We start from the raw sequence: 20,290 nt of genomic DNA, 5'->3' as shown, positions 1-20,290 counted from the left end.
TTCTATAGAGTTTAGTGCACAGTTCTCCACACTGACATGCTAATAATTTCAGTTTGGGCTTCATTTTTTATTGTTAGGCTGTTGCAGAGGATGTAATCTCTTCTCCACATAATGTAGCTTTTGAAATTGAAAATGAAAGACTTGAAATGAATGCTTCAGAGTCAAGTCTAGGTAAGCAGATTTTGATATATTTCATTGGCTAGATCAGTTCTCTGTATGAGATTTTCTCTGTCAGATGATGGGTGTTTTTCTATCTAAGCTGATTATTATTTACATTGCATTTATATTTTACATATTGTTCTTCTTTTATCTAATTGTGTTTTTATTTTAGGATTTATACCTATTACCGGTGAAAGTAAACTTATCGCAGTTAAAGGACCAGTACCATGCCAGATTTCTCTAAACTGTGAGAAAACTGCATTACCTGTTGCATTCACCTCTTCTGCAACTCACTTTAAGCCTATCATTCTGCAGCAAAATGCAAATATGAAAAAGTTAGTATATCCTAATGCAAAATAAGTTAAAGTTGTAACTTAACTATTACATCACTGGCATAGTCCTGTCAAAATTCTTTGTTCCTTTTCAGGGAAGTTCACACACCAGCTACTGAAAAATTCAAAGAAAAGTCGAGTAAAGAAAAATGCATTGATTACAACAAATTAGGATATGTAGAAGGCTCTAAAAACTGTGGTATCAAGGACACAAATGTAGTTGAAACTACATCTGAAATACCTGAGTGTCATTTACAAGTTCCAGGCCATCCGTTCCAGATGCCTTTAGAGAAGGAAAAGTCAGGCGATATATTTACTTCTGATCCCTCACGTATTCCACAGGAAAGAAAAATTTTATCTGAAGTTCCTTCAAGCTCCTTAACTTCTCTTATATCTCCTAATTCTCTTCATATAAATAACATCATTCTCAAACAGAATTCAGAGAAAAGAGTTTTAACATTTGTACCAGTACACTTAGCTGTATCAGAGCAAATACCAAATAAGCCTCTTCATTCAAGGGTTGCTGCTGATTGCTCTCATAGTTTGCCAGTGCTACTTTCAAGTACTATTGCAAGTTACAAACTCAGCATGCAAACAGAAAATGACTCCTCGCTACTCAAAGTACAAAACTGTAAGACTATTAATACACAGAATGCATTTGAAAAAACTAACCAAGTTGTTCAGACCAACTGCCAAGATATCGAGGGTGCTACCAACACAAGCAATATTTTCTCTGAGCAAGGATTCACTTCTTGTACCTCAGTGGATGGAGAGGCGGCTTGTGTCTTTGATGTAAAAGTCCTGTCCCAACAGAGCAGAACAAATGACGCTTTGTTGCAGGAAGTGGTTCATCTAATACAAGAGGAGTTTGCCTTTGATGGCTATCTAGAGAATGGAGTTGAAGTTTTTGATATGGGTATGTTTATTTTCTTCTTATATTATATCACTGATATGTAAGAATGTTATTAGTAATGTATTTTTCTATTTTTGTTCATTTGTGGAGTTTTTCTTTTTTATTGTTATTTGTTTTTAAACAAGGTAACTTCATTTTAGCATTAAAGGAAATTAAGTTTGGTACATTCTCTGACAAAATTTGTGAGAAGTTCTGTGACCTATACTGGGATGAAAAATTACTGGAGAATCTTTATCAAGTAGTAAATGGAGAAAGAGTTTCACCTCTATGGTACGTATTTTTCAACTTTTTTCCTCTTATAATTCCTTTTAATATTTTTCTCCCTACTTCCTAGAGATAGGGAAGGATATGCTGCTCCTCTTTAAGTGTTTTTACTTGTTTTCTGACATCTGATTATTTCCCTGTCTGCATCTCCTTCTCCAAAGCAAATAGTACTTAATAATTTAGCAGAAGATATTTCCTATTAAGCTTGTCTGTAACTCCATTGTAGGATAGCTGAATAATGAAGATCAAATATTGAACCTGGTTGAATATGGAACTGTGTTAGAAATAGGCTGTTTAATCAGAAGTGAAATAAATTATTCCTACTGTTCAGCTTAATTATTGTATTTGAGTTCAGTTTTTTATGCATTAGTTCAAACTCTCATTAGGTTAAGAATGAATTTGCTTTGAAACATCTCACTGTTCCAATCATACTTAAGAACAAGGAAATTAATTTAGCTTTGCTAGAAATATTTTACTTAAACTTCATTTCATTCAGTGTTCCTCCTGACAGTCTTTTGTAAACCTGTTAAGTAAGAAAACACTGGCTTAATTAGTTTCTCATATATTTAATTTCATCTTCAATTACGTATCTGCCAGAAAAAATAATAAAAATATTTTTTGTTTTATTGCAGCATCCAGATATAGAATACTTTAAAAAAAAATCTTATCAAAGGCTACTGTAACCAGCAATGAATTTATAAGTGGGATTTGTATACTTAATATTCTTTGACATTGAAAACAGCTTTTAATTGCCACCTTTTTTGCCTTAAGGATATGAAACATTGTATTTCCCCAATCCTCATGTATTTTCAGCATAACTGAGGCAGATGACTCAAAGTGTGGTGGTGTATTCCAAGATCTGAAGAAATCTGACAGCTTTTTGGCAAGCAGTGATTACACAGAGGGTGAGAAGGGAATTTGTGTCTCTTTGCATGGGGAATCTATCAATTCATAGATTGGTATTTTCAGTGTGTCTTCAGAAAAACACTCACCTTAACACTTACAAACATTATCAATAAATCTGGACATTATCAATGCCTTGTAAGTTTCAGGACGGTTGTTGAAGTTATACTCATGGAATCTTTATTTGAAGGACTTCACAGTGGACTTTGCCTTTTTTCCTATCATACTTTGTTACTGAAGAAAACATTCCTTCTTTCAGTAGCTGAATTAGAAACTGAACTGGAAAATCCCATTGTTAAAACATGATATATTCATGGGCATCTTGTATTTGATTACTATTGCAGAAGTCTTTAATATTATTATGATAGCCAACATATACTAAAGAAACAGCATAGCATTTCTTAGAGAAGAATAAAAACACATCATATTTAAAGAATTGTTCTTGGTCTTTGTTTTGCTAAAGTGAACAGTCAGTAATTTCTGTGGTAATATCAGAATGGATTTTCTTTTTCCTTGTTAACCCTAAAAGCATCTCTTTGTATTTCTTTTAAGGTTATCTATCACAAACTGAAAGATGATGACAGGAGCAACAGGGGCAACATGTAGTACTTTACAAGGTTCTTAGTAGTTATACAATATTGATATTTGGACATCTTTAGTTTTATGCAATGTATCTCAATAATTACCTTACTCTGTAATATATCTTAGTTACATATTTAAAGTACAGAGAGAAATGAAGATAGTAGAATGTGTATACATAACTACACATGGAAAGAAAAACCTTTCTCCACAGTGTCTCAACAGCTTCAGTTTGGAAAAAAGAAAGGAAAAAAAAGGCACAGACTCACTTACAAATTTCTGTAAAATTATGTTATGAAATTTTACGTATGTCAGTAGTCCCTAGTCTCCTTTCCAGAATGTTTGCAAGAATTCTTACATAAAGCATATATTATTCAATCTGTTTTTAAATTTGCTTACTTTTCTGTTTTGAATAAATTTAGATTGGGTATTCTTTTGAGATCAGCTTATCCCCCTTGCTGTTGCTTAACTTCTATGGCAAAATTTATGTTTGAAAGCTTGCTCTTGGCTGCTGCCCTGCTAGGTTATGATTTTCTACTTTGGCTCAGAATGATGGCAAATGTACAGCCAGACTTTCCCCTGGGGTATGTGACAGCTATGCACCAGTAATTCGAGTCCATTTGACTCCAAAGCTGGCATATCAAAGCCCTGGAGGATTTCTCAAGTGAAAAGGGAGACTTGTGGCAGACATAAAAATGCCTGTCAGCATCACTCCAACTTTTGACTGTCACCACAGTCCCTTGAGGTTGGTAGTAGCTGTTATAACAATAGAGAAATCCCATTGTAGCTCAAGGAAATGAGTCCTGTAGGAGTAGAAAGCTTAACATGTGTCCCCATTGGCTATGTCAAATACTCTTGCCCTCTCTGCATGGAATAAAAGCTTTGAGACCTATATATGGAAGAGAACTCAAGAGCTAAGCTTCTTATTGATATGTGCACAGGTCTGGTATTTTTTTTTTTTTTTTTTGCTTAGAAAGTCCTATATTATGCTTTGTTTAAATGCTTGTTTTACATGAATTTTCTAATTTTCAGGAGTTTACGGACCAAAGCTTGATTGTTCTGAAATGTTTTTTATCTTCAATATTTTACAATGTGTAGTTGATAAAAAGCAAGCACAAAGCCCAAAGAAGAATGTTGTACTGTTAGAGGACATAAGTAATCTCATAATTGCATTTTCTAAGTGTAGTGTTTAACAAAGGATACATTACAGCGTGACTATTATTTCTTCTTTCTGACCTCCCCCTAAAGGAGAAGGAGAAGCTACCTTTGACATGAAGGATGAGCTTATGATAAATACATCATTAGCTGAAATGAATTTTAATGAGGCGCCCTCAGATAATTTCAAAAAAGAGTCAAGTCTGCAGAATACTATTCCTATAGAAAAAGATGGACAGTGTTTGCAAACCAATGGCTACCATGTTGGTCCAGACTTTGCAGAAGAAAATGCAGAGCCTGAGGAAGAGACTGTAATAAAGACAGCTGAAAACAGCTACCTTGTGCCTCCCAACCCACCTGATTTTCATGGCTGTAGTCCTGGTTGGAGCAGTGCATTTTATGGAGCTGAATGTTTTGATTCAGAAGTTCATAGTTACATGAAAAACCTTGGAAAGCAGAAATCAAATGAATCACAAAGTATAGATGCTAAAAAAGTGGTGAGTACATTGATTTAAAATCATTAAGATATCTACTTACTGGTTGAAAGTGTGACAGACTGTGTTGCATTTTAGTGAGATTAAACCCCCTTTCTTCTCTTAAATATTCCCTCAGCTGTATTTACATAAGAGGTCTTTACATTTTACATAAGAGTAAAATGTGATATTTTTAATAATATTATATTAAATTTTCCATCATATAATCTTTTGTTAAAAATGCTTTTTAAATACCTTGTTATGGCAAATTCAACGGTAGTTTAAAATGTCAGCTACTTATTGCACATCTATTTTTTCTTTTACTACCCTACATCAACAGCTTCAATCTCTCTGCTGACATTACTATAACACTAACATTCTGTGAAACCCAAAATATTTGAAAAAAAAATGCTAAATCATAATGCTCCAATTGCACCAAAATTTAACCTTAAGCGCTTAACGTGAGAAAAGAAAACCTTCATAAAACTGTTCTATTTTTCCAAATTTCATCAGTCATGGATGTTTCAAGTTTTTATTTAGAAAACAAATGGCATCTTTAACAATTCATAAATGCTAGTGAGAATATTGCACTGTCTGATCCAAAATACTGAAAAAATAGAATACACTCAATGTGAAAGCACAAGGAGTCTTCTGCCGGAGCTGAAGCTCAAAAAATAATTGTTTTAGTAGCTAATTTTCATTTGTAAAATCTAGCAGAGGAAACAAATATCCACTCTTCAGGCCAGGAGGATTACAGGGACTGAAGCAAGGCTGATAAGTGAATAGTTTGAGCAGGAAGATGGTTTAAGTTGCTGGAGGAAAGTTCTGCCTGCCTTGCAAGGTAGGCAATCCATCCAGGAGTGCTCCATCTCAAGCCTATTCTCCCACATTTAAACCTGAAGCAGCAGCACAAAATGCAAGCCATTTATGGGTCAAAGATGACACTTTCAGATGTTATGAAAACAAATAATGCTTTACTCTGTAGGTTTTAAACATAGTTCTTTGCAGTTCTAAAGCTCTGCAAAGGTTCATCTGCATTTCAAAAAGTTTGATTTTTATTCAAAATCACATTAATAGCTTGAGGTTTGCTTAGTTTTCTCTTAAAACTTGCAGTCTTTTTTCCTACTTTTTTGCATCTTCCCCCACATCTATATTGCTCCTTCCACAAGCTACTGTATATCACCTGCCTCCCATCACCTCTGGTCCAGGAGCTGCTGATTTAGCTCTCCTTCATACAGAACACATCCAGACAAATCAGTTCAAGTCCTTGCAGCACAGCAAGAATTCAGCTATGAAAGTGGCTGTTTCTCCAGAGGGATATCCCAGTCTGCTATCACAATAAGTTTGGTTTTTTTTTCTGTACTCTGATAAGCTTGCTTCCAATTCTCTGCAGCCCCAAGCCTTCTCCCTTAGCCTTTGCCCTTTTCTTCTTTGCCCGCATAGTTTTTCCTCTAGATCTCAGAAGTTACCTGTCACTCTCCATCAAACTTCTCTGAGTCCAACCTGTGACTATAAGGTTTCTAGCAAAGGTTTTTCATATTCTGCTTGCAGCTTTCCCTCTCTCATTCCTTTTCTCTTTTTCCTTCCCTTCTGCCAATATTCTACATACTTTCAGGGAACCACTCTTCAGCATGTAAAAAGTCATGCTTCAGAACAGTTTGAAAATTACAAATTTCCCATTTAAACAAAGCCACTCTATGATTACTTTGTTCCCTAGACTAAACAACATTCTATAGAAAAGCATCCCATAAAGTTAAATGCACTTCAGAGGATGCAGATCTTTATCAAATAACAACTGAATGTATGGCTGAATCAAAAAATGTTTCTATTCTAGACCTATAACATGACTACTGACTTCACTGCTACTCACTTAAGTAATTTAAGGGACAAGTCACTTCCTCAAATAGCCATCAGATTCCAAACATTAGGAAATAGCCACTCTTTCTGATTTCTTTTGTGTGCACATGTGTGTGCGTGTGTGATTATGTTCTTTTAATCAGCATCTTGTTTTCACTTTAACTGTTGAAATAAAAACAAACCTTTAAATAAAAGCAGGCTGTTTCTAATTCAGAATCTTCATAATAGCTTTCCTGTGCTTTCACTATTCTCTATATGGTGACTATGTAAATGGTAGTTCTTTTAAAAATCCACAGGACTTTTTGTGACTTACTGCTAATGAACCATGGTTTTAAACCTTTTGAGCTTTTGTGAAAAACAGTGACAGATTTTTCACAAACTCAAATTAGTTTCTAGTAAGTCCATCCCATTAAGGCTAACCTATTTACCAATCTGTTGTTTGAAATGTTAGCTCTGAGCTATGTGTTTTCTGATCACTCTGCTTGTGGGAGTTCTGTCTTCTGCATTCAGTGAACTTATTCCATTTGAAATGCTGTTTCATGTAACTGGGTCAATGATAGCTTAGGACCCAAATGCAAAAGCCAGCGCATTTAAAAACCCCGGCACACATAATGTTAGTTGTTCCATAACAAGTCAGAAGCTGAACCCAACATGGATGGCCCATTTTTCATTGATTGGTAAAATAATGAAATCTTTGATGTGCAAACAAGTAAATGTTTACATTAAACTTGATCTGTTATATGTGATAAGCAGGAGATACTTTACTGCTTAAATTATATAACAGTGGACATTTCAGCTTTCTGTTTTTCTTAATTATATAAAGCAGATAAACATAAAATATGTAAACTGAACTTCAAAATTGATGTGTCCTTTATTTATAGAGTAGCACTCCTGACTGCCCTCTGACTTGATTGCATAATATAATGCACCATACTGATCTGGAAATGATTGCATTCAGTCAGACATTCAGTTCTCCCTGCAAATCCAGGTCCATTGCTTAACAGAGCATTCCTGGGGCGTACACTGATTTCAGAGCTCATTGCTTTGAGTTCTGGATGCCTTCTGAGTGTCAGGCTTTTTTTTTTTTAAATGCTCTTGAAAATAACCAGATAAGTGCAATCATAAAGCATATTTATATAAGTGGATTCAGACAAATTTAAATGCTGTCTCATCACACACACACCAGCTATAGTTCATAACATGTAGAACTATGATGCACCTAATGCTTTTCTGGGAACAGGTGATGTTTTCTGTAATTTTCCTGTATGCACAGGTGTAGAAGGCATTTTTTCTTGACTAATATCATATTCTTGTCTATTTGGTTGTTCATTTTTCCCAGTAAAACTCCACTAAAACTTCAGTTTCCTACCAGAACTTTGTATTTGCCTTTATGAATAGAATCCTTTCTCTCTCTAAATAGGAACTAGAACAATTACTAATGATGGAGACCAAAAATTACAGAAAGACCATGAAGTTTTACCAGAAACTATTGCAGAAAGAAAGAAGAAACAAAGGTAAGATTACAGTAACTTGCCAGAAATAAAATCATAGAATGGCTTGTCCTTCAGGACTTAGTCCTTCTCGTAGGGCTGTTCTCAATGAGTTCTTCTCCTTGTCTGTATACTTATCTGGGATTGCATCCACCCAATTGCAACACCTTGCACTTTGTCGGGTGTCTGGTATGTCATTTAAGGATTTTTCCCTGTATATCAGAATAATTGCTGTTTTTATACTTTGTGTGCTTTCAATTCAAAGGTCCTGAAACTAAATCTATGTTGCCCAAGTTGAGAGGACAACTACAAGAGATGAAATCAAGGGTGCAGTTTCTTGAATTGGTGAAGAAGTATGTGCAGGCAAGTCTGACTTTATTTTGCTTTGTTGCTTTTTTTTTTTTTTTTTTTTTTTGTAATTTCAACACTGCATCAGTGTCCTTGGCCACTTAAGTCATGAGTGTGAGCTGTGAAGTGGTTTGTGCTGAAGTGTCAAATTAACCATGGGAGCATGATTAAATTAAAGATAGTTGATACTGGCATTATTATTTAAAAAAAAAAAAAAAATTAAAATGCTATTTGGCTCTTGATTGAATAGGGTGTATTTTGCATTTATGCTATAATGCAAAAAGCATCTATTTTCTTGTGTTTTATTTTTACATGGCTTTGCCTCTCTAAGCAGATAATGTATGCAGAACAATGGGGTGTGGAATCCAGTGTACTTCCTACCATCATTCACTTCGGGAGAACTGACACCATGGATGTGGCTCCTACAGATGAGTCATCAATGCTTGTTTACTATAACACAGAGAAACACAAGTGCAGTAATCACAATGGAATAAAAGTTCTGCAGGCTGGGACACCACTTGGTTTAATGGCTTATTTATATTCTAGGTATAGTGTGCTTTGTACTTGCATCCTTAATTGAGAGGGGGAATAAGAATATTTACTAAAAAAAAAAATAAGAAAATCTGTGCATGTGATAAATCTTGGTTACTCAGCACTACATAAATTATCCTTTCTTGTATATAGTTCAGTGTTATTTCTGTGCATGTTTATTTGCAGAAATGGGCATAGAAATGTCAAAAGACAATCTTACAGGAAATAATAAGCCCAACTGCTAACTTTGAGTTTGTTTAAAACTGAAGCAATTGATACTAAATCGAGAATTAATAACTTTAATCTTTATTTATCCTCCACTTATTTGAAGTTTAGCTCTAACAGTTGCCATGGAAACATGGCTTTGTTATTTAATAATTCTTCAAAACATATAATTTGAACATTCTTACTAATGTGGTCTAGATGTGAAAATGTACAGGTTCTGCTTTACTATCCTTGGAACTGATAAAGATTGCAACCTTGTCTCAGGGCCAAGGTTGGGAAAAATATGTCCTTTAACCCTCAACTGAGGTGAGAACAGTATCCTTCTAAGGTACCCCAGTAGTAATAGCATGGAGTACCACATGAGTCTCCATCAGTCTCCATTTTCTTGTTTAAAATATATACCTTTTATGCTCTTATAATAGAAATCTTAAAGTGGCATCAACTGAGATAATTGAAACAATGGCATTAAATGTGCTCTTCTGCTGAATACAACTTCTGATTATAATAAAAATGTCAAAAGTTCTCCACAAGATTCAAAATAGAGAAGTTTCTTTTAAAATCAAATTATGATATTACTGTGGACAATTAAAATATTGATGTGTAAAAAGAGAACAAAAACAAACCTAAAATTTCTGTAGAGTTTGAGAGACTTAAATCTCTGCTATTGATATTTTGAAGATTTTTGCCATTGCTTTACATGAGAAGAAATTGTGTTCTTGCTTGTCTGAAGCTTTTCTTGTGCTTCACAGAAATGCATTTTTAGAAGGCTATGTGCAGCAGTTTCTCTACACGTTTCGCTATTTCTGCACACAAGAGGAATTTTTGCAGTTTATTCTTGATCGAATTAGCAGCACTTTATCCAGGTACAGTAGTTTCCTATGAAAAATACTATCAAAGCACAATTGATTTCCCCCCTTCACTCCCCCTCGCCCTCCCAATGGCAAATAGCTGTTTCTGAAAATAACTACTTAATTAAATTCTGTTTTTGATGTTCGTTTTTGTAAGATTCTGTTGGCATGTGAGAGTGAAATTGGAGCAAGTGCTATATTTGGCAATATGCTATGCTTTAATCTTCTGGATTCTGAGTCTTACTTTGCCTAGTTGTTCAGTGTTGAGTTGTAAGTACAATGCCAACTTTGTTTCATAGGGTCATGAATTCTGGAGACATGAAGCATAAGATAATCCTGTCAATACTACATCACTTACAGACTTTCCAGCATTTATTTTTAAGTTGGAATTGGGTATCAATACTAATGCAGTAATTTTTATTTTCTTCTCACTAGCGCAAGCCTGGATCCCTCCTCATCACTTACCAAAATATGTAACCGCAGTTTCTACATCCTGCAGGCTTGGATTGAAGACTGCTACAATGTAGACTTTGCAACAAATGCGAGCCTTTTATGTACCCTGAAAGAATTTATTGCTTCCAAGGTAAAGCAGAAACTTCAATGGAAGCTTCAAATAAAGAAAAAAACATATATATGGTTTATGTATGGTGGTGTTGTTACAAAAAAAGATCTGTCCTTATTACAGTTAAAGTACAAAAAAGACAATACTGTTTTTGACAGCTGGTTTTGCTGTTTTTGTGCAGACCTGAATCCTATAAGTATTTTTTGTCTTGCTTATAATTGATCAGAAATTGTGTTCGATGTTCTATTAGCTTGTTTTGTGTTTACAGGTTGCTCCATTAAATGGGTATGGTGAGCACTTTTTGTCATTGCTTGAGGATGCTTCTGCCAGGAAAAGTGGAAGTTCTCAGCAGTGCTCCAGTATGGAGAAAGGTGAAGAGGAAGAGGAGGAGGACAGAAAAACATTACACTCCATATGTAAAAAGCTCTCAGAAGATATGTTCAGAAAGGTATGTCCTGTCTTTAGACTGCACTGCACAGAAGACGTTTCCATATACTGTTTTCTGACTAAAAATATAGAATATCCAGCTCAGGGTCTACATCCTGGTTTAGTAATATTTGTATACTTCCATTTTCAGTTTTATTTTGAAATAAATTTTATTTTGAAGCCCAAATAGTTATAGAAATATGGGTTTTATTTTAAGTCTTAAACACACTCTTATCAACTGTTTCAGTAATAATAGATCAGATCATCCAAATTTTGAGAGGAGTTGAAACTCTTTATTCTTGATACTAGAGTGTGACTCATAGATACTTAAAACCTTTTTTTTTTTTTTCCTACTTGTCAAACATTAATACTTAGTTATATATATGTGTAAGGCTATAAATACAGGAAAGTAGTCTTGGGGGATGTGGCATTTCTTTCTAGAACTCTAGAAAATTTGTAGCAAAAACTTACCTGAGCTCTATTAACTGGTTTGTATAGTCTGCTTCTGAAAGGTAACCTCAGAAGCTGGAATATACTATAGACTTCCACTGAAAAAAGATCTTTTTGCAAAGTGACCAGAATGATACGTGAAAATTAAGTGTATAAATAGTGTTCAAGTTGAATTTAGAATCACATTCTTGATAAAGCTGCAGAATTCCATGGATTATATTGGGGATTCTGTCAATGAAAGGCAAGACAAACAGGGAAAATATGGATTTATTTTATTGTTATTGCATCATAATGATACTGAAAGCTGAAAGAAGGAAAAAAATGAAAAAAATGAGTATTCATTTGGGAAGCACTGTTTGATATGAAAGAAAAAGTACAAGAAATACTGAGACCTAAGAAGTGAATATAATGTGTAAAATTTGGGAATATATGCCATTATGTAGCTGTGAGCTTGAATACATAGAAAATTTTAAAATACTGATTGTTAGTTGAGGTCCAGCAGCCTTCTGCTCAAACTCACTGATTCTGCATATTATACTTGCTTAGAATAGAAGTATGAATAAATCAATTCAGGTCTAGCCTTGAAGACGAACTGAAGAGTTTTGTCTCCACAAAGGTATTTCTCAGACAAAACATTCCAGATGGTTAAATCGAGGGGAGCTTATGTTGGCTTTAGAGAAGTTGTAGCTTTACGTATTTTTTTCTACAGAACTTTAACTGGAAACTTTCCAAAGGTATGGGACCAATTGCACATTATCAGAGAGAGCGACTGTACACTATTTCATCGGTTTTGCCAAAGCCATGCTATAGCAGTTTTACAGAAGAATTCCCAGTCTCCTTTGCTAAAGCAGATGAAGTGGGACCATATCTTTTAACAGAATACAGTGTGCAACAGCTTTGTTGTCAGCTGACATTACTGCAACAGGTACAAAGGACTAGGCTTACTTGGAAGTACAAATTTTATCTATCTTCTTGATATATACTCAGCCTCCTCTCTCTACCATTTCCTACCTCATTTCAAGCTTAGTAGGCTTCCACTGTTTCATTATTCTTTGGATAAAATACTTCATTTTTCTCTTGAAATCTCTACAGTAAAGTGCAGAATGGGCTAATACTATTCTTAGGCAGTGATCCATCTGATAAATTTGCTGAAGAGAGAACAAAGAAGAATGAAAAAATAGATCTGCCATTTTCATCCTCTAACATTTTAAAAGAATTGCTGGATCTGAAAACAGATACATCTTGTTCTTTCTGTTTAGGAATTATTTCATAAATGTCATCCAGTACACTTTCTGAATTCAAGAGCACTTGGTGTTAAAGATAAATGTGTTGCTGTACAGAAGTAAGTTTCTTATTTTAATTGTTCCTCTGTTTTACTCCTGTATAACTTGTTGTTGCACCTTTAATATATCCAGGAAGAGAGAAATATTTAAAATATTTCATATTTTCTTTTGACCAAATAGATGTTCTGGCTACATAAGTTTCTGAAATTCAGGAGAGTTTGTTTATATATATGTACCTCTGCATGTATTCAAGATGATTTCTTTAAAATCTAAAATAGATTACACCAAATTATTTCTGAAGACTTATACTGTGGGGGTCGCTTCAGACATTTTTTATTTTGAGGGAAGAAATTTCAGCATTACTGAAACAGTCTGCTTGATAACATGTGTGAATGTGTCTGGGTAAGTGTGATAGAGATGATCATTGTAATCACAGAATAGCTGGGGTTGGAAAAGAACTCCCAGGAAGAGCAGTTCAGCCCAGCTTCTTGAAGTAAAGCTGGCTAGAGCCTAATGTTAGCGTGCAGTAATGTTCTGAATGTGGATGGACACTCCACAACTTCTCTGTGCAACATTCATTTTGTACTGTAAGGTAGATGAAGTATCAGTCTTCACAGGTACAAAAGAATTTTCCTTTAGTAGTTCAAATGTAGAATGGTCACCAACCTATTTAACATGATTTGCTAAATGGTAGTTAATGTTTTCATCTGGTCACATGGAGCCAATTATATTAGATTTATGCTCTAGTTCTCACATACTCAGTGGATTCAGATGATTTCCAATAAGTGCTTGTTATAAACATTGCCTGTAGTAGACTTTTATGTCACGGGATCCTTTTTTATGGATTGTTGAAGGGCAAAGCTTAAATCAGCTGGTTTATACTGATTTGGGCTTCAGACATGGGGTAACAGTGTGAAGCCACAATGTATCAGGTTCAATTTCTTTAATGGTAGCTAGTTTTAGATAAGCTGAAATTACTGGCTGTTGTTTCATTAGTTGTGTTTCTGGCTGAACAGTTTGTTTTATTTGATTATGATGATGATGTCTTTATAAGCAGAAATGTCTGCTGCGTGTAGTTTTTGTGTAATCATATATGATTATCTTGTAATTACAAGAGAAAGTAACATAGCTCCCTATGTAAAAAATATCATAAAGCCAAACCTACAAGCACTGCAAAATTATTGTAAATGATTAGAATTTGGTATCATTCCTTCAGAATCAGAATTTTCCTTGAAAACCCAAATCAGAATGACTTATCTTTGTCTTTTCTTCTATCTTTTTATAGAGCCGTTTCTACTGAGGAAGTTTCCTTTAAAGTCTGTAATCTATTTCTATCAAAGTGTATACAAGACCAGTACCTTATACAATTACTAAGAAATGCAGACAGTGTCAGCACCTGGGTTGCTGCTGAAATTGTAACATGTCATACATCTAAGGTTTGTTGTTGTTTTGTTGTGTTATTATGAAATATTTATATGTTAATGTGTATACATATGTATTAATGTTTAATGTATGAATATGTAGAGAGTCTGCAAGAACTCTTTTGAAATGCGCCTATGAATCGGCAGTTATCAACTTTTTTCGTTGTCATTGTGAGCTTCTGTTTTGGAGGCTTTGCAGGTTTTAAAACCTGATAGGAAGTAAGAAGGGGGTTCTTCTTACTTCCCCTGAGGAGAAAAGGTAAAAGATTTTAACAAAGGCATCAGTGAAAGAAAAGACCAAAACAGTGGTGGAGTTACTACAGTCAACAATTCTGATAGGAGTTTCTGAAAGAGACTATCTCTGTCTTCTCCTCTTTTACTTATTTTCAGTCATTTTGTAGATTTATGGTACATTTCAGAAATATGTAATCAGGTTTCTGCCTGGGCAGATACTATTTTTGTTAAAACCAAACAGTAGTTGAATACTGCAATGAATTGAAATCTCAGAATTGCATATACTGCTTATATGCCTTCTTTATAGTTTAGCAGAAAGTCATCTGTTCAACTTGATTAGTATTTTGGCTTCCAAACTGAATAATATCTTAGTAAATGTGTGTCTATTTGTACTAGGCAGCTACCAGTTGATTTCTTTCTAACCACTGTGAAAAATCTGAGTCTGCATCTGCTCACATTTATTTATTTTATCTCTCAGAGGTCATACACTAAACCTCTCAATTTCCTTGTTGCTGTTTCTGTTGGATTATTTATTGGGTTTTTAACAGGCTTCCCTATTTTTAATATTTCTCAAACCACATATGAGATAGAAAATTTTAAACAAATGTTTTAAATCCTAGTGGAATGTATTCTAAATATGTTTTTCTAACAGACAATGTGGTACTGACTGGTCCTATGAAGTCAGTGTGTTTTGACAGCTTTTAAATGTGTATTACCAGTAACAGGTACTGTATGTAAGCATATTTCAATGGGAAGTATTATGTTAGTCTTCATTTTCCTCCTGGAGTTTACTTTTAGTGACTTTTCAGCTTTGTAAGAGCAATGGAACTGAGAAATTACCAGCAATAAGCCTTGGACTTAGCACCTTCCAAGACTTGCAAGGATACTTCATTCCATGGAATCATTAGGCCTATTTCCAATTCCAAGCTCAGACAATATACCGTTAAAGCATATTCCTAGCAAATGACTGAATTTAATAGCTTCTAAATGCACATGAGCTGAAAAAAAAAAAAAATGGTATATCCTAATTATTTTTTTCCAGATGCAGGTGAGCTTGTTATCAAAATTTCTTCTCATAGCAAAGTCCTGCTATGAACAAAGAAATTTTGCTACTGCGATGCAAATCCTAGCAGGCTTGGAAAATCTTATTGTACGACAGTTGCCAGTAAGTTTGGGACTCTCTGTTGTAACTATTTTTGCCTAAAATAATCTTGTTCAAATTTGGGCATTAATATGGGAAATAAAAATGTGTTTTCTTTTATTATAAGGCCTGGAAAATTTTACCTGCAAAAGTAGCTGAAATAATGGAAGAACTCAAGGCTGTTGAGGTATAGTATAAAGTCTTTAACATAAAATATTAATTTGGGATTGAGGAGACTCAAGTTCTAACTAAAGGAGTACCTCTGCAGGATGAAAGCCAAAATTAATATTTTGAATCACAAAGGAGATTTTAAATTATTGTAGGACTGTTGTGTCTTGGTCTAGGTTTGCATTTTCACCTCAGTTTTTCTCAAAACTGTATCCCATGTGACTAAGAATCAAGAGTTTTTTCAAAGCAAGCTATGAAATTAAATACTTTTTCCTGAAGAATTCTACTGGAGTTTTCTGGATGTAGTCTGTACTGAAAAGTATGAAAATGCAATTTTGGCTGTAAACAGGGATTTATGAAAAAATTGATATGCAGTGCTCAGCATTTGAAGTGGAGAACTTCTTATAAAGACTAGCTTTAAATGTAATACATTACTTATCTGTGTACATCTTCTCAATAGGTCTTTCTAAAAAGTGACAGCTTGTGTTTAATGGAAGGAGAAAGATTCAAAACACTTCCAACAATTCCATCAGCCCATGTTTTAGCTATGCATGTCCAACAACTTGAAACTGGAGGATTCACAATGACAAATGGAGCTCACAAGTGGACTAAACTTAGGTAATTATTATAGCTGTATGTAGAATATTATCTAATGAGATAATGAGAGCTAGCGCATTTCCCATCTAGCAAATTAAATCAGTTCAGTCATTTTGACATCAAACAAAGTGGACAGATACTGTAGAAGTAAATGTTCAATGCCTTTGTATTTCCTTTAAACTTTTCTTCTTCTGTCAACCGCAAAAGAAACTCATCTTTTTTTTTTTTTCTTATCATATTTTCTTTCAAGAAATATTGCTAAAGTTGTGAGCCAAGTTCATGCTTTTCAAGAGAATCCTTATACATTTACACCAGATTACAAGCTGCAGTCTTACCTCAGACAAAGAATAACTCGTTTTAAGGATGCAGATATTTCTGCTTTGGCAGCTGACAACTGTGCCAACTTCCATCATATACCAGCAGAAAAACATTCTCGGAAAATCCAGGACACGCTGCGCAGAATGAAGGCAACATTTCAGTAACTATTTAAATTTCATCTGTTCTATTCCAAGTATAGAGTATAAAACAGGATTAAATTGACTTTACTTCCTGAACCAATTCCCAAGCAAATGCTTAAGTGAAGTGACTTTAAATATTGTCTCAGTTTGAAATGGGTATATTACTTAATGTGAAATAGTAAAAAAGCTGACCAATTCTGTGATTCTAATGAAGTATGATTCCTTGGCAAGTGGATAAAGGTAAAAGTAAAGAGAGACTAATTTTGTCACTGTCCTTTTGCATAAAAAAATAATTAGCCTACATGCAAAATATCTGAAAAGTACTGTGGAAGCAAGTTATGCTTGCAGCTTCTGTTGCAAAATTGGCCTAGAATTGTTCAGACTATGTTTCATTAAATGTTGAATATATTTTTATATAAACAAAGTACATTTGTATCCTGTCACCGTGTGCATATAATTCAGGGACACCTCTGCTATCTGTTGCCTGTTGGTGGTTTTTACTTTTATGTTGAGTATTATAAAAACATGTTTGACATAATAACTGGCTATCATTTCATTCAAGCATACTATGAAAGCAGAAGAATACCATGTGAATTTTTTTTTCTTTTGATTTTACTGTCACTGAACTAACCTGTATCCACATGAAAGTACACATTCATATTTCCACGTGAATCTAAATATTACCACTTTGTTGCTTTGCTGCTGCCTCCATGGTGTTGTGAAGAGAGTAAACATGAGTTGCTCTTTTTCTGTGTTTGGTACAAAAATCGCTTTGCCAGTTGTGTATGTATGTATGTAGGCACATCTTTGCTCCTGAGGTTGCTCTTGTAAATTGCAGTGCTCCAGCAGCATTAAATAGAATATAACTGTATTAACTTTGGATATGCATCTTGTAAAACTTTGGTGCTAACGTATTTATAGAGCTTATGCTTACAGGTATCTAAACAGCAATGAAAAGCGATGCTTTAGCTAAAGTTTGTTGAGCTACCCAGGTTCATGCAAGGTCAAGATCTTAAACCTACAAGTTAATTAAGACTACAAATAATTCTACCAGAGGAAACAATAGTAGTATTGGAAGAGAAGTGGGAATGGGTAAGAAACAGATAAAAGGAGCTCTGTCCTGAAAGTGATTTGCTGGAAATGTATTTTAAAAAGAAGAAAAGTTAAATTTTGGGAAAAGCAGATGTGAACTAATTGCCCTGGCATGTTCTAATGATGGAGAAAGATGGGAATGTGCACATCTGTGATATTTTGCAGATTGTACTATTGTAGTTGACAAAAATGCATGTGTACGTGATAAATTGTAGTTTTTTCAATGCTTAGAAGAAAAGATTCTCCTTTTCTCTTGTCAATGATGGCAATACATACCATCACAGGCCTTCTACTTCTCATCTTTCTTAACTGAACACAAGGTCTGTCTGTTCTTTGCGTTAAACTCTTGTTATTTTTTATGCTCATATATTAGCACTAGACTGACACTTGTGCTCTTCTGGTTTAGACACTGGAAAACTCAGCCTTCAACTGGATTTTCTTGCATTTGTTCTACTTTTAAGATGATTTCTTTTGTTACTTATTGTATGTATGTTTAACATGCCATTAATTGTAGCATTCCTACTTACACTTGAGGAAGAAAAATGTTTCTATTTTAATAAATTTGAGAAATGTTTCTCTAGAAATTGCCAAATGTAAAAACATTTAATCGTTACCTCCTGTATTTAAATAATACAGTGATTTAAGAATGTGACAATAACCTTATCAGAAATGAGTTCTCCACCAAAAAATTTAACATTTACTTAAAGCCACGCCTTGCCTTTGAAAGACAGAACAATTTAAAGTAGCGTAAGCTTTACTAATGCAAAGAACTCCACAAGGTTGTTCACGTTATTTTAACAAATATATTTTAGATAGTTGCCATTCAGGCTCTTGACATTGCTTTTGTGGATTTACTTAGCATTTATATTTTGCACCCACATTAATTAGGTCCTACATGTCTCACCATTTTTTATCAAAATCTAAAGAAACTACTACATCTAGAAAATATTATTTTTATTCTGTGACAATAACTGGTGCTATACAAGAACTTAAAAGAACTTCTGTATAATGCTTCAGTGTATCATACTTAATGTTACTATAAATGCAGAGTATTGAGGTATGGTACTACTTTGGGGTGTTTTCACCAAATAAGTATTTAAGTTTTTGTGTTTAGACACCACCCTACAACTACAACAAGTGTAAATACTTACTGGGGGGGGGGGGGGGGGGACAGGGGGAAATCTCTTTTGCAAGGAAATCGGTCTTATTTTGTCCATAAACACAGATGTATGCACATCTTATTATGTGACACAGATTTCTCAATAAAGTTATGTCTAGCATCTGATAGTACTGCTTATTTATGACTAATGTGCAGCAGGATTTGGGATAAACTTTTCTATCTTTGGGGGGAATGTTCTTTTAAAAGAAAACACAGCGCATAACATGTGAAAGCAGCTAGTTCTGTTCTATCTAGTTGGCAGAAAACATTGGCATTAGTAACTGTTTTGCATAAATAAGCGGATATGCAGTCTGTCCCTACGCTTCCATTCCAACACCAAATTACAGTGCATGGAAAAATTGAGCTTATTCTGTCAGACAGAATTACCACCAGCTGTCCTAGTTCCTATTTTTTACATATCCCTGACTCATCTTGGTTTCTGTGGCATTTGTTTTTCAGACAATGACCTGTGGAGTTTCTTCAATGAAATATTCTCCATGGGAGACTTTCTAGTTCCTTGTGCTCATTCCTGTGTGTTGGTGCTCTTCAGTGCACCTTTGCAGGTCTCTGTTCCCAGGATCCTTGTTTTTTTTCAGAACTTCTGCAAGAGTGCTGGAAACCGTGTCCTAGTTACACTAGCTGCATTTGAAAGCAGGTTCCAGGATCCAGAGTTCCAACACTTCCAGTAGCCTGTCAAGAAATGTGGATGGATTCTGTTGATTACCAGGAAGTATTCTATAGAAGTCCAGATCAAGAAACTGGAAAATATGTCATGAATCACCATTGATTCATGATTCTGGCAAGTTTCTTTCCTTGAAAAATTTTCAGCCCGCTCTAAACTTTGCTGTTATGGTTTTCTATATTCTTTCTCTGTTGGATTTGTTTCGTAAGCGTTACTCAGACACATAACTTCTCAGTAAGTGATTTGCAAATGACTAAAATGTTAAGAAATCTGTTTCTAAATAACAAATGAATAAACTACACTTTGAAGAGAGGGAAGATAACAGTCCTTCAGTGATAGGCATATGGGTTGTTTTTTCAGTCCTTGATACTATAGTGGTAGAAAGTCTGTACATAAATGATTTTCCTCTCTCATAGATGCTTAAAAGCAATCCAGTGTATATTCATCCTTACAACACAAAAACTTGCTGCATTCTGTTTAAAGTTTTTTTCTTTTTTCTTCTTACTTTCCTTCTTTTTAAGCAAGTGTCCTGATGTCCTT

General features: G+C 34.5%; 1 protein-coding gene across 1 annotated transcript in view; it reads left to right on the top strand.

Moving 5' to 3' along the window:
• KNDC1 (kinase non-catalytic C-lobe domain containing 1) overlaps positions 1-17,692 on the top strand; it is a 57,975-nt gene extending 40,283 nt beyond the window's left edge. The window contains exons 12-30 of the mRNA XM_042862740.1: positions 78-171; positions 332-494; positions 587-1,407; positions 1,530-1,674; positions 2,482-2,573; positions 4,399-4,802; positions 8,056-8,149; positions 8,391-8,488; positions 8,808-9,019; positions 9,979-10,092; positions 10,513-10,660; positions 10,908-11,087; positions 12,225-12,440; positions 12,775-12,857; positions 14,084-14,234; positions 15,496-15,618; positions 15,722-15,781; positions 16,223-16,380; positions 16,610-17,692. Coding sequence (XP_042718674.1) covers positions 78-171; positions 332-494; positions 587-1,407; positions 1,530-1,674; positions 2,482-2,573; positions 4,399-4,802; positions 8,056-8,149; positions 8,391-8,488; positions 8,808-9,019; positions 9,979-10,092; positions 10,513-10,660; positions 10,908-11,087; positions 12,225-12,440; positions 12,775-12,857; positions 14,084-14,234; positions 15,496-15,618; positions 15,722-15,781; positions 16,223-16,380; positions 16,610-16,841 — 3,588 coding nt within the window. The 3' untranslated portion in view covers positions 16,842-17,692. The remainder of the gene's footprint in view (positions 1-77; positions 172-331; positions 495-586; positions 1,408-1,529; positions 1,675-2,481; positions 2,574-4,398; positions 4,803-8,055; positions 8,150-8,390; positions 8,489-8,807; positions 9,020-9,978; positions 10,093-10,512; positions 10,661-10,907; positions 11,088-12,224; positions 12,441-12,774; positions 12,858-14,083; positions 14,235-15,495; positions 15,619-15,721; positions 15,782-16,222; positions 16,381-16,609) is intronic.
• The last annotated feature ends 2,598 nt before the right edge of the window (positions 17,693-20,290 follow it).

This window comes from Lagopus leucura, unplaced genomic scaffold, assembly GCF_019238085.1.
Source record: "Lagopus leucura isolate 7727_CA_CO unplaced genomic scaffold, USGS_WTPT01 Super-Scaffold_739, whole genome shotgun sequence".
Lineage (NCBI taxonomy): Eukaryota > Metazoa > Chordata > Aves > Galliformes > Phasianidae > Lagopus > Lagopus leucura.
Note: the sequence above shows the minus strand (reverse complement) of the source record. Positions and strands in the feature narration are given on the sequence as shown.